This window comes from Camarhynchus parvulus, chromosome 2 (genome assembly GCF_901933205.1).
Source record: "Camarhynchus parvulus chromosome 2, STF_HiC, whole genome shotgun sequence".
Lineage (NCBI taxonomy): Eukaryota > Metazoa > Chordata > Aves > Passeriformes > Thraupidae > Camarhynchus > Camarhynchus parvulus.
Genome location: NC_044572.1, coordinates 49,828,945 through 49,841,969, shown reverse-complemented (window position 1 = coordinate 49,841,969; position 13,025 = coordinate 49,828,945). Strand labels below are relative to the sequence as shown.

Genomic DNA, 13,025 nt, shown 5'->3' with positions numbered 1-13,025 from the left:
CAAAGCTAAAGTGAGTTTTCAAAGCGCTTGTTCTGACAAGTGATTGGTTTTTTACAACCTTATCATTTCAAAAACTCATGCAAAATTCCTTCATCTGTTTTACTCACAAAACATTAAAGTCATGTAGGCATGTCCGCTTCTCTTAGCTTCTCTTCTCTTATGTCTGGGGTAATCCAGCCTAATCATCTGGATTTCAACAGGACTTGAATGGCTTTAATTTTGAAGAAAATATGTAAAGCTGTTCTTTGGTAAATATAATAAGCTGTGTTGTTTGTATTAGAAGTGGTTCTACAATAATACAAAGCTTCTGTGGCCTTCCCTAGTAATTTTCCTGTCAGTGTTTGCAGTAGTTCTCTATATGATGTTCTTGCATGCCTTTGGTGTAATCTAGGAAAATACAGATTTTTGACAAAAGTGGAATTAATCTCAATTTAGTCCTGCAGGCCAGCTGCTGAGCCTGAAGTTACTGCTTAATGTCTGTGAAATAGCAAATTTATGCCTAAAACTGATCTTTATAATAAAGAAACTAGAAGTAATAAGAGATTTAATTTTACAATTAAAGGAACTTTTAGTTCCTTTAATTTTACATACCTGTTCCTTACACAGGCTTCTTCCAGTTATGTTAATTTTTCATAGCAAAATGAAAGAACTCTAAAGGCCCTGGCTGTGCTGGGGAAAAGTGAGTAAGTTATTAACTCAGCAGAACTGTTTTCTTTTAAAACTTTAGGACTTAAGCAAAACTGAATGATTTATACTCATCATTGTAGAGTCTGAGTGATTTCTTGTTGTGTGTTGAATTACATAAGGGATAATTTTTCTTATATAGTTTTGGTTTGCAGTTGCTTCTGGAGGAAAAAACCTGTATGGATTACTTTTTGAGGGGAGAGGGTAGATTAGAGTTGACCATGGCATGCTCAAGCTTGTGTTTAGTTGGCATACTTGCTCAAAAAATGTATGCAGTGCTGCTGAAAGAGCCTGTTTCACTTCCCCAGTGTGGGCACAGAAGTTCGAATGTGCTCACCAAAGGGTCTGGGGCCAGGGACCCCCACTGGTTGTAGTGTTGGTTCCTTCCCCAGTCCTCATGACTGACTGCCTGCATGAACTCCCATGCTACTGGAAACCAGGTGGCAAGGAAGCTCTCCAGCTGGATTGTGTGTTAGGACCCTTTCCTCCAGTGGAAGTGATCTTGTACAAGGCCTTAAATCCATTAGGGTATGGCAGCATGGGATTTTTTTTTCCCTGTTGCCTATCTTTAGAAACTGAGCCAAGGCTGTCAAAAGTAGTGTAAATTATATTGGTGACAGAGGTGGTAAAATTAGTTTGTCTTTGGCTGTATTTTGTTTTGAAGACTTTTGGAGGAGAATAAAGTTCTGAAAAGGATTTTTCATCTTGAACAGCAATGCTGAATTATTTTATAAACTTTCTTGCAGTTTTCTACCTCAAATTTATTTTAGACAAACAAATTAAATTTCTCCTTCACTGTATGGAAGGTGTAGAGGTTAGAGAAGGTTGATCTTGATCTCTTCCTCCTGTAGATGGTTTGTCTGCTGGGCCAAATCTGAAGTTCAGCAGCCTAAAGCTTGGGAATCAGCACAGCTTCACTCTGATTTTAACTTTTCTGTTGATGAATTAACTTCTCTGCTTGTTATGGTATGCAAATTGCTAAACAGAATTGTGCAAACACCCCAAAAAATGTTTCCTGGTTTGTGTATGTATATAGCTTCCAGCATACCATGCATTGAGGGATTTATTTTGCTTTCTGCAGCTAGGAATTCTTTTCATAGCATTCCCCTTATGATTCTCAGATGAACTGTCATACACTTTGTTGTAAGCAGCACAAATCTGATTTTGTTTTGAATATGTCAGTCTTTCTGTCAGTTGCTGGCTCTAGCAGATGGGGGGACAGATTGTAAACAAAGTGTGAGAGAGCATGCTTTATGTAGAATATGTCAAAGAGTTACACTTGCAAACTAACTTCAGTTTGACTTGTATGGAACAATGAAACTGGAGCACTTCAACAGTGCTGTCTTGGACCCTTTGGCTAGCAAATCTCAAGCCAGAATAAAAGGTAAAGATGAGCAGTACTGGAATTACTTTTGTTGCAGCTCTGAGGTGATTATTGTCAGGCATGGACAAAAGGTCTCAGTCTCTGTGTTTACTTTACAGTGAATCCTGGGTTTAATAGTAAAATATATGGGGTAAGAAAAAGGCTTATGTCTTCTAATCTTGACCTTTTATTTTTCTGAGGGCTGTTGTGATTGTTTGTAGAGATTAATGTTTTTGTCAGGCAGTACTCTCAAAACTGCAAGAATTACCCTTCATCTGGACAGTCTTCCTATTTTCAGACTTGCTCAAAGCCACTTGAGATAAGAGAGGGGAAGAATGAGGCAAGACTGTCAAGGGGGTATTTATGAATCAGCCCTAATTTCCTAGTATCATGATGGAGAGGTTTTCCATAAACAATGTAGAGAAATTTATATATTAGCTATTTAAAATTAACCTGTTTGGTAAACCTGCTTTTCTTGTTTATGGCAAGAAAGTAAGTTGCATATCTAGAGGAAAATGGTTGTGCTGTGTCTTGTTCTTCACTTGAACAGAGAATTCTGAAATCAAAGTGCAGATAGTAAAAGTAGCAACAGTGCCAGGGAATTTCAACAAACAAATGACTAGGAGATGGAAGAAAACATTAATGTCCAGGAAATTAGTGGCTGATAGATAAGAGGCTGATTAAAAGTTCAATTGCTTCAATTCAATACAAATGAAATCTTTATGTTGTTGGTTGACATTGTGAGAAATTTCCTTACTTGGCATCTGGATGAGGTAACAGATAAGAAATAAACATACACTGTGTATTTTCAAAAAGGGTTAATCTTAGGCAAAGAGCATTACTTCTTTGCACAGAATGCAATGACTTTCTAAACAAGCATGTAAATATAGACTGTGAGTAGGCTTTCCATGCAGTTTGATGTGAAGACCCTGAGCCTTGTTCCTGGTGGCATGCAGGATACTCTGATCATTAAACCCAGCTAAGGGTATGTTTTGTCTATTAAATGTTTTATAAAATTAATTACAAGGAGGTTAACTGGATATTTGGAGACAGTTCTTGAGCTTTACTACTTAGAAGCAAATCTGTTTATACTGACTCTAATGCATCATATATTTGTGGTTTATCATTTTCTTGCTATTTATTTATGCTGATGTCTTGCAATTTTATTGTGCTGGGCTTTGTGAAGGGAAAGATAAAAGTCAAGTCTCTGCAATATATTAATTACCTAGTTCATGGTGTGCTGTGGAGGAAACCTGTCTAGTGGTTAAAGTTGGGTCCTCTTGTATTGAGGGATAAAGTACTGGAATGGTCTGCCCGGAGAGGTGGTGGAATTACCATCCCTGGATGTGTTTAAAAAAGACTGGATGTGGCATTGGGTTTAGTTGAGGTGTTAGGGCATGGGTAGGACTCAGTCTTGAAGGTCTCTTCCAATCTAGTGATTTTGTGAAAACACAAAGCCAAGTTAAAAATTCTGGATTGGTTCATAAAATATTTTCTAACAAGGATGTGACTCAAAAGCCTGTCCTTGGACTGGCAGTAGAAGAGTGAGTGCTCAGTAGCTTCATTTCTTTTGGCTGATTGTTGTTTGTGTGAGTCATTTGGGTGATTTTTATTGTCAGAGTTCTCATCGAGTTCAATTTACATGGTACCTAGCTAGTTTATTTTTCTTGCTTGTGGAATGCGACTTCTTTAAGGATGCCTTCTTATTTGAAGTGTTTGGGACAATATGACTTCCACTTACTACTTTGGAAGAATTCTGAATATTTGAGTTTTTTAGATCAGAGAACAGAATGGGTTCTTGAAATGTTACATTAACAGTTACAGCAAGTCTGCCCGGCTGTAGTAGTATAAGAGGAAAAGATATTGCTGCCACTTGCTAAGGTCATCTTCTGCATCTCTGATACCTGGCTTAAAGATGTAAAGAGCAGACTTCCTACCGTGGGACAATTCTCAGACTTTTCAGGTAGACAGCAGTGAAGTCGCAACAAGAACTCTAAAGGTAATCAAGAGACTTCAGCGACTTGGGATGTCTGGTTAAGAGAGCAGATGCTGAAGTAGTTTTCACACCTTTCTCTTTCCAGTTCCAAGAAATGATGAAGGAATAAACAGGAAGAGCCAGCAGATCAATACTTGGCTCTGAGCTTGGTGTCAGTGGCAGATTTAAAACAAAAACAAAAACAACCTAGTGCTAGGTTTATATGACATCAGGCCTGCTGGTGACAGACATGGTACACATGGTACATGTCTCAAAAAGGGAAAAGTATCTTTGCAGATGCCGGAGTTACCAGGTCTTCTAGAGCGAGCTTTAAATGAGATTTGAAAAGGAAAAGGGATAAAACAAGGGGGCAGCATGCCAGTGTTTGAGGGATGGTGTGCTAGTGAGGTCCTTCAGTCTGATATCTCAGTGGAGGTAAGCAATGGAGATCCATGGAGTGGCCAAGAAAAAAGGGTCCCTGTGTTAGAAACTACAGAATTGCCTGGTCACATAGGAATTAGGGCTTCTAGCTAAAAAAAAAAAAGATAGTGGGGTCAACAGCCCAACCAAGTGCATTTGTATGATGCGTGCAGCAAGGCATCAAGCAGGCAGCCAGTCACAAGCCTTCTTCCCAAGGGCTCAGTGCTGGAGCCAGTCCTGTTCAGCAGTGACTGAGACAAGGGCCTCAAGTGCACCCTCAGTGGTTTGGCAGGGCACGCCGAGTTGGGTGAGGGTGCTGATCTGCTGGAGTGTGGGTAGGCTCTGCTGGAGTGTGGGTAGGTCCAGTCCAAAGAGGCAGGACCAGTGAGCTGAGGCCCATGGTATGAGGTTCAGCAAAGCCAAGTGCTGGGTCCTGCACTTCAACCACAACAACCTCAGGCAGTGCTGCAGGTTGGGGGAAGAGTGGCTGCAAAGCTGCCCCATGTAAAAGGACTAGGGGTGCTGTTTGACAGCTGTCAGAGCATGAGCCAGTGTGTGCCCAGGTGGCCAAATGGCATCCTGGCCTGTATCAGCAATAGTGTGGCCAGCAGGAGCAGGGCAGTGATGGTTTTGCTATACTTAGCACCTCAAAACCTGTGTCCATTCTGGGCTTCTCACAACAGGAAAGACACTGAGGGGCTGGAGTGAGTCCAGAGAAGGGCAACAGAGCTGGGGAAGGGTCTGGAGCACAAGGCTGATGAGGAGAGGCTGAGAGAGCTGGGGGTGTTTAGCCTGGAGAAAAGGAGGCACAAGGGGAACCTCATTGCTCTCTACAGTTACCTGCAAGGAGGCTGTAGCAAGGTGAGGGTCATGCCCTTCCCCCATGTAATAAGCAACAGGACAAGAGGAAATGGTCCTAAGTTGCATCAGAGGAGATGTAGGTTGGATATTAGGAAAAACTTTCTTTACTGTAAGTGTTGTCCTGCATTGGAATGATGTGCCCAGATAGGTGGTGGAATCAGTGTCTCTGGAGGTATTTCAAAGACCCTTAGGGTAATTAGGGACATGGTTTCGTGGTGGGCTTGGTGGTGCTATATTAATGGTTGGACTCATCTTAGAAGTCTTTTCTGGTCTAAACAATTCTATGACTCTGTGATTTTACACTAAAATTTTGGGATTAACTTGTATCCTAAAATTGGGTTTTAGTGAATTTCATCTTACGGTGTGCATTTAAATGTGTGTGTGTCTCACCATTTCTGCTTTCCAGGTTCGTCCTCTGTTTGGTCATCTTAAGTGGCCAAATCTTTTCTAGAGGATGGTGTTTGAAAGAATTCAAAAGTATTCTCTTTTGTTTTCAACTACTGAATGTTGCTTGAGGCTAGTATTGAAATTTCTTTCAGTTCAAATGAAAGCTTATGTATTTGTAGAAGACCAATATAATAGATCAAATAAATTCCATTTAAATAATCTTATCAGCAAATTGCACTGCTTTGTTTCTTGATGGTCTTGTTAAGTAAGCATTAAATTAATTTAATGTTGGGGTCAGTACTTGCAGTGCTCTCAGCCTGACACAATTTTGCTGCAGATAATTCTGCTGAAAATTACTTAATTTTCTTAGCTGTGATTTGATTTGATATAGGCTAGTGCATCTTGTAATGCATTATGTTTAAGTCATTCACAGTTGTATAAATAATAGCTTATTGAAATTAGCATTGTTTTTTAATTGTATTTTTAATCTTATAGTGGCAAATGTATTCCTTAACTTTCCTGTCAGTCATGTTTATAACTACTGTACCAGTGTACACCAGTCTAATCAAGCGCGGGGAGCTGGAGTACCTCCTTCTAAATCGAAAAAGGGCCAGACACCTGGAGGTGCTCAGTTTGTTGGCTTGGAATTGTACAAACGGCTAAAAGAATTTCTGAAGAACTACTTGACTAATCTCCTTAAGGTAAGATGGGGTATGAGATGGATCTGCACTTGTAGTAAAATAAACTGGGGTGAGAAGAAAAGCTATATCAGTAAGGCTAGAGGTGTATGCAGCCACTGGAAGTAAACTGAATAATCTTAAAAGATGCTTTTGTCTCCATAGCCATTAGAATGTTTTGTTGGCTTTACCTCAGACATAGATCAGTCCCTAACTTTGCACCTGTCAGCTGCTTTTCCTCTTCAAGCCAAAACAACATTCCTATGTTTTATAGAAGTAATGTTACATGACATCTTAAGCTGTCCTGTACTTGAGCAAGAATAGCTAGGCTTTCCAAGCAATTAACCAGCATATTAGGAATGCTGAAAAAATGGATGCCTGTCATGTTGAAAATGCCTGATGGTAGCCTTTTTTTTATTATATTATGTATTATTTTATTATATTTTATTATATGATGACAGTTTATTATAAATAGACTACTAATAGAGCTGGATGTTGTCTTGCATCCAGAGGGACAGGGATGTCTTCTGGAGCTTCATCTGTGCTGTGCATTTTTTTTCCAGCCTTTTAATCTCAAAATCTCATACTGGCTTTGTGCTTTACTAATGTAGAACTAAATGTATTAGCAGTGTGTTTCCTGTAAATACATTGCATGGTGTGGGTTTATTACACAGTCAGTTTGTATACACTGATATGTCTTGGTTGTACTTTAAAATCGCACAACAGTACTGACAAACTTGTAATTTCAGGATGGTGAAGATTTGATGGATGAGAGTGTGCTGAAATTCTACACTCAACAGTGGGAAGATTATAGGTTTTCAAGCAAAGTATTGAATGGGATATGTGCCTACCTCAATCGACATTGGGTTCGTCGTGAGTGCGATGAAGGTCGTAAAGGAATATATGAAATTTATTCAGTAAGTAGCTTTTTGAACTGAGTGATTTGTCCATTCCATCTGTCATGTTTGCATTATCATTCTATAGATCACTCCTTGAATCTTGTAGGAGGTTCATAGACATTCTGTAGAAGCGGACAAAATGGCATTCTTTCTCCTTTCCCTACTCCTACCTCGGTATATTTGTAAAAATTCCCGGGTCTAAATCTGTGAGATGTTTAATCTGGCTTGTATATATTGGGACTTCAGCAGTAGACTATTGAGAGTTGTCTGAATATTTGCTGCTTAGTGTTATCTATGTGCCTCAGTGTGGCCTTGTCATCCCACTTACAATTCAGCCAAGCATTTCAAACACCAAATGAAGCAGTAAATAGTATTTTTTTTCTGATGACTTCAATACATTTCTACAAATTTTTTAGCATCCAAGCTGCTAAGATTCAGACAATGTTTGGTTTGTAGTGTAAGTTATTTTGGTGCAGTTTTGAAAGATTGATATGTGATCTTGATAATTTTTTGTAACATGAAGTAATATAAATAAGAACTTAACAGTACTTCTGTATCCTAGATAACTAAAAGGTTTCTTTTGTAATAAAGGATAATTATTGTCCTTACTGGTGAAGCATTAGGAAAGGAGTGTTCTGTTTTCCTGCTTCACTTCATAATTCTGCATATGGTAGAAAATCAGTTGGTATCCTTAGTTGCCTTCCTCTTGACTTTAGTAGCCTAATGCTAAGGAACTATGTCAGCTTGGAAACTGCCAACAAAAAAAGCTGTGTGTTTTCAAAGTCACTCAGAGTGGGTTTTGTTAGTTTCCAGAGTTGGCAATGGATCCCCTGGTGGAAAAAGGAACAACTTAGTAAAGGTAGTAGTAAACCCGGTTGTCATTTTAATGTGAAACAATCTCATTGCTTGAGAAATGTGTGTGCCAAAGTATAGTTTTAGAAGTTCTCATTAGTTTGCATACTGCATCAGCTTTCCTTAAAGGCAATTACCCTACATGTATATGTGTATATGTAAATATTTTCTTTATTCCATCTTTCTTCTCCCTTCTTTTACTTCTAGCTTGCCTTGGTGACCTGGAGAGACTGCTTATTCAGGCCATTAAATAAGCAGGTATGTGTATTAATATATTACAACTATAGTGTTCATTTCATATATTGTAAGTAACTGCTTCAAGGAGCCTGGGGGGATGGGGGCGTGCACAGACCTGGAAAATAAAATGGAGCCTTCTGCTTCTCCTTTGTGATACTAAAATAAGATAGATATTTGAAGGAATAAGCCTTTGTGTGTGTGATTGAACCTTGATACCAGGACTGTTCTGTTATCTCTCTGCTGAGAGGACCCTTAGCTTTTTTTTTAAAGCTAAGGGGACTTGAAGTAGCAATTTCAGTGGTACTAAGCTAGGCAGGAGTACAGGCTGATGACAGTCATGTTTTAAGGTTTGGGAGTCAAGATTGGATGGGAACAGATAGGGACAGGCTGGGATTTTACTGTGGGTTGTTAAATTTACACTGATGCCTGGGAGACTCAGGTCAGCTAAATGTTTAAAATTAGTGAATCAGCACAATACAAAACAAGACATTCCATCACAACTCTTAGGTACATGTGTAGGTTGATTTCACTTCTTATCAGTAGTTCATGATGAAGTGGTTGCAGCAGATTATTTGTCCAAAGAACAGGTGGTTAACTCAGGTCTTGCTACAGTGTTTTGTATTTCACGTATAAAAAAAAAGAGAAGTTTGGCTTTGAAGGTGTTCTTTTGAAATTAAAGAAAAAAATACTAAGCACTTTAATATACATATACACCATATACACCTTACCACCAATCAGACTGTAATTATGTTGTATAACTTAAAGGAGTATCATTCTCTGTAGGAAATTTATGTGTTCAGATCTCCTTAAATGTTGTTCTCAAGGTGCCTGACTTTTCTTGAATATGGAAATAGACTCCTAATTAAGTATGGTGCTTGATCTACCAGCTGCTTTCTCTGTGCTTGACTTAACTTTTAATCCCTGTTTTCTAAGGTAACAAATGCAGTGTTGAAATTGATTGAAAAGGAAAGAAATGGTGAAACTATCAATACAAGGCTGATCAGTGGAGTTGTACAATCTTATGGTAAATGTGATTTCTTTAAGATTCTGTTACTTTCTTAAAAATAAATAAATTTATGTACCGTATCAGAGCCCAGAAGTAATATCCCGCCTCTTCATATGTCCAGTAAAGAATTTTTTTACAGTAATGTAAATGCAGTTCTATATTGTTTAACTTCACATTTGACTGATACTTTATACAATAACAGATGATTATACTGTATTTGTGAAACTTGAGAGTGCAACTGATAGACAAGAGTGTTCATCATTTACAAATCAGTTATTAAGGAATTAAATCTGGAAGCGGGGAAGGATGGTAGTTTGCATAGCAGAGTGGGGTTGCTTTTTCCTTTTGTATAATATTGAGAGCATTGCCATCCAAATTACTGACTAGTTTCATTAATAAAAGCAAAAGCATATAATCTGGAACTCGTAAGAGGGAAAAACGAAAGGAGAATTTGAACTAGCATTTGAGATAGTGAAGTTTTCCAAACCCTATAATCCTACATTTAAGAAATGTATCTAAAAGTGTAGTTGACATTAGTAATGTCTTGTGCTGATAGTTTTAAAATGCAAAATCTATGTACTTTTTTAAAAGTGGTGCTAATGCAGTCCCAATTGATTGCTTTCATCTAAGTTAGGAGTGTCCTTGTTTATTTGCAGGAGACCACTTCATAACAACCAATTTTTTTATTTCTTCGTCTTTTTTGTTTGATTGTGGTTTTTTTCCTTTAGTGGAGCTGGGGCTAAATGAAGATGATGCATTTGCAAAAGGACCTACACTAACTGTCTATAAAGAATCCTTTGAATCTCAGTTTCTTGCTGACACAGAGAGATTTTATACACGAGAAAGTACTGAATTCTTGCAACAGAACCCAGTCACAGAGTACATGAAGAAGGTAAATAACTTAACTTGCTTTGTGATTTTTGTTTTTCTGGATACCGATTTTTTTAGAGACAAAGGAATATAAATTCTAGACTTTTATTGTCAGTTTCTTAAAATGGTGGTTATTTTACAGAAACAGCTGGTTTTCCCTGTAGTGATTTGCTTCTCTGTTTCTCTGGTCTGAAATTTGTCTCCTTACCACTTTCAGTGAAAGTATGGAACTTCCATACTTTCAAAACAGAAGATTAAGTTAAAATAAATTCAGATTTTTTTAGACTTTAAGACACCAAAACGATAATTTGAATTTAATACCACAAGTTTACCATTCCTGTACAAGGGACAGTGTGTTGACACTTTTATTGAAGTACCTTCCTGAGCAAGCTGGCTAAGGAAATACATCATTAATTAGCTTTAATTCTCTCAGAATATTTTAGTGTCATGAACCCCTACAAAGTACTTCTCATCAACAGAGGCCAGATTTAAATTCTTAACTTGTCTCTAGTTTTGGGGATCCCAGATGGGGCAACTAAGGGCAAGCAGGATAAACATAGGCTATTTCTGGCCTGGTTATTAGGTCAGTCCTACTGACCCGGTAGTAGATAGGTCATCTTTCACCTTGGACAAGTGCTGCTTCGTGTATTTTTTTCTCAGTACTTTTCTTCACTTTCTGAATTGCTGCTTGTTTCTTCCCTTTCAACTTAGTTAAAAAATAAGAGAACTTTTCAAGTATGTAATGTGCAGATACATATCCCTCCCTGCAATATTCTTTGTGTAACGCTTTTTACTGCAGAATACATCCTCTCTTAACTCTTGGCATTAAAGTCAATTAATTATCCAAAAATTAAAAAAAAGATTGGAGGGGAAGTCCTAGAAATAACACAGTAAAAAGAATTGTGCCTTTAGTAGTTTCCCAATAATTACCAGACCAACCTATGTTTACTTTTCTGTTGTTGAATTAATTATTTTTTGCTACTTCCCTTTCAAGTTCTTGTTTTAACTTTCATCCTAATGTATATCTAAAGAGAAATTTCAGTCATTCAGAACCTGAATGACTGGCTCATCCAGACTTCCTTGGTACAGGACAGTAAGAAGCTGTCTGAAGGTCATTGCTGTTTCAAGAACTAGAGATTACGGGCAAGTAGAAATAACTGATTAGTACCCCAAACAATCCTCAAGGCTTCAGAAATCCACAAAACAACACAAAGCAACTTGCTTTGCTTGAAGCTGAAAGCACATACAAAGTTAGGAGACAGCAGGGGAAATGTTCAGCAGGAAAGTGTGTATGTAGCCTTATGTATCTGCTCAAATTAATGTATTAGAGATGTATACAAGCCATTTGGGCACTCTTGGCATATCCTTACACACTAGTGGCTGTAAGATCTTACAAGTAATCTGATGGAAGTATGAACTGTGAACAGAGTAATCTGCTGCTAGTACACTTACTTGACATTCTCACTGGAGCACTGTACTTTTGAGTTCTGTCTGGCGATAAATAGCATTGCAAAATAAAAAGAAACCTTGGAGTACCCTAGGGCGCACCAGCATAGCATGACTGTTACCCTGGTACAGGAGAATTGTGGTAGTGTCTTGTAGAATAGTCAATGAAATTTTAATTAGAACTAGGATTTGTGTATGTGGTTATATAGGCAGACTTACTGAGTTTAGAAGGATTGTGAATTTTTCTTCTCAGGCCAGAACTCATGAATAAAGCTGGCATAGCCTGATGTGCTGTAGGGAAAAAGGTCAGTATTTTTTAAGGTTGTTCCTTGAAATACAGTGTTCCACTGAACTTCTCATCGTTATAGTTGACACAAGTGAAGATACTGTTGTGTGAACTGATTATTTTTCCCTTGTTTCTGAAATGTGACTTTAAAAGGAAAATGGAGTTTATAAGAATGCCAAATAAAACAGAGAGTATAAGGAAACATGAAGTTAGAGTAAATATTTCTTTTCATAGAAGAGTTCACAATGAGAGTTGACTGTTAACATTAAAAGCGAAAGTCTAAGGATATTTTAATAGCAGCATCAGAAGTGGTGGAATTTCCTGAACTACAGAAATACAGAATTGATTAAATACAGGCTAAGTAGTTCCAATGTTCATAAGAAAGATTTGCTGCTATTTGCTCTAAGTAAGGAAGTTGTTATTCCTTACTGTTAAGAAACTGGCAAGTACTCTGGAGCTTGTATCCCTTCTCAAATTGCTGATTTCATTTCCTATTTTTTGATCTGTACTGGTGTAGCTCTAGGAGACAGTAATCCAGGACCATTTCAGAAGATGTAAGTGCACAATCATTGCAAAACAAGTGAAGCTAACAGTGACTTAGATGATTTAAAGCTATCTATGCGTGGTGCAGTGCACTTGCAGTGTAGCTGTTCCTTTTTTATTGTCCGGAATATGATCTTTCATGCTTGCTTGTTACTCTGGCATACTAGGACAATGAATTAACCTAATTCCATTTTCTTGATGATGTTGTTAATTTAAATAATTCAGGCTGATAAGAAGGCATACCCCCTTTATCCCTAATAACTTGCTGCAGTTACAAATGGTTTGTAATGTGAATCCTTAACACTTTTGCAAATGAAATAGAGTAATTGTTATGTAAACAATTTCAGTTTTACATTTCGGCATAAGTTCTGTTCCTGTGACATTTAGAATTTTAGTTTGCCAGGAAGATACGCATATGTAGCATTTTATATGCCAAATTAAATGCAAGTATAATTTAAATGACTGTAGTTTATTGGGAAGCTTTTCTGTGTAAGAATGTAGATGAGACTATTCAAATAA

At 37.8% G+C, this 13,025-nt stretch overlaps 1 protein-coding gene across 1 annotated transcript in view; it reads left to right on the top strand.

Moving 5' to 3' along the window:
* CUL1 (cullin 1) overlaps window positions 1-13,025 on the top strand; it is a 52,332-nt gene that overhangs the window by 21,379 nt on the left and 17,928 nt on the right. The window contains exons 3-7 of the mRNA XM_030943168.1: window positions 6,217-6,391; window positions 7,117-7,284; window positions 8,326-8,376; window positions 9,289-9,379; window positions 10,090-10,253. Coding sequence (XP_030799028.1) covers window positions 6,217-6,391; window positions 7,117-7,284; window positions 8,326-8,376; window positions 9,289-9,379; window positions 10,090-10,253 — 649 coding nt within the window. The remainder of the gene's footprint in view (window positions 1-6,216; window positions 6,392-7,116; window positions 7,285-8,325; window positions 8,377-9,288; window positions 9,380-10,089; window positions 10,254-13,025) is intronic.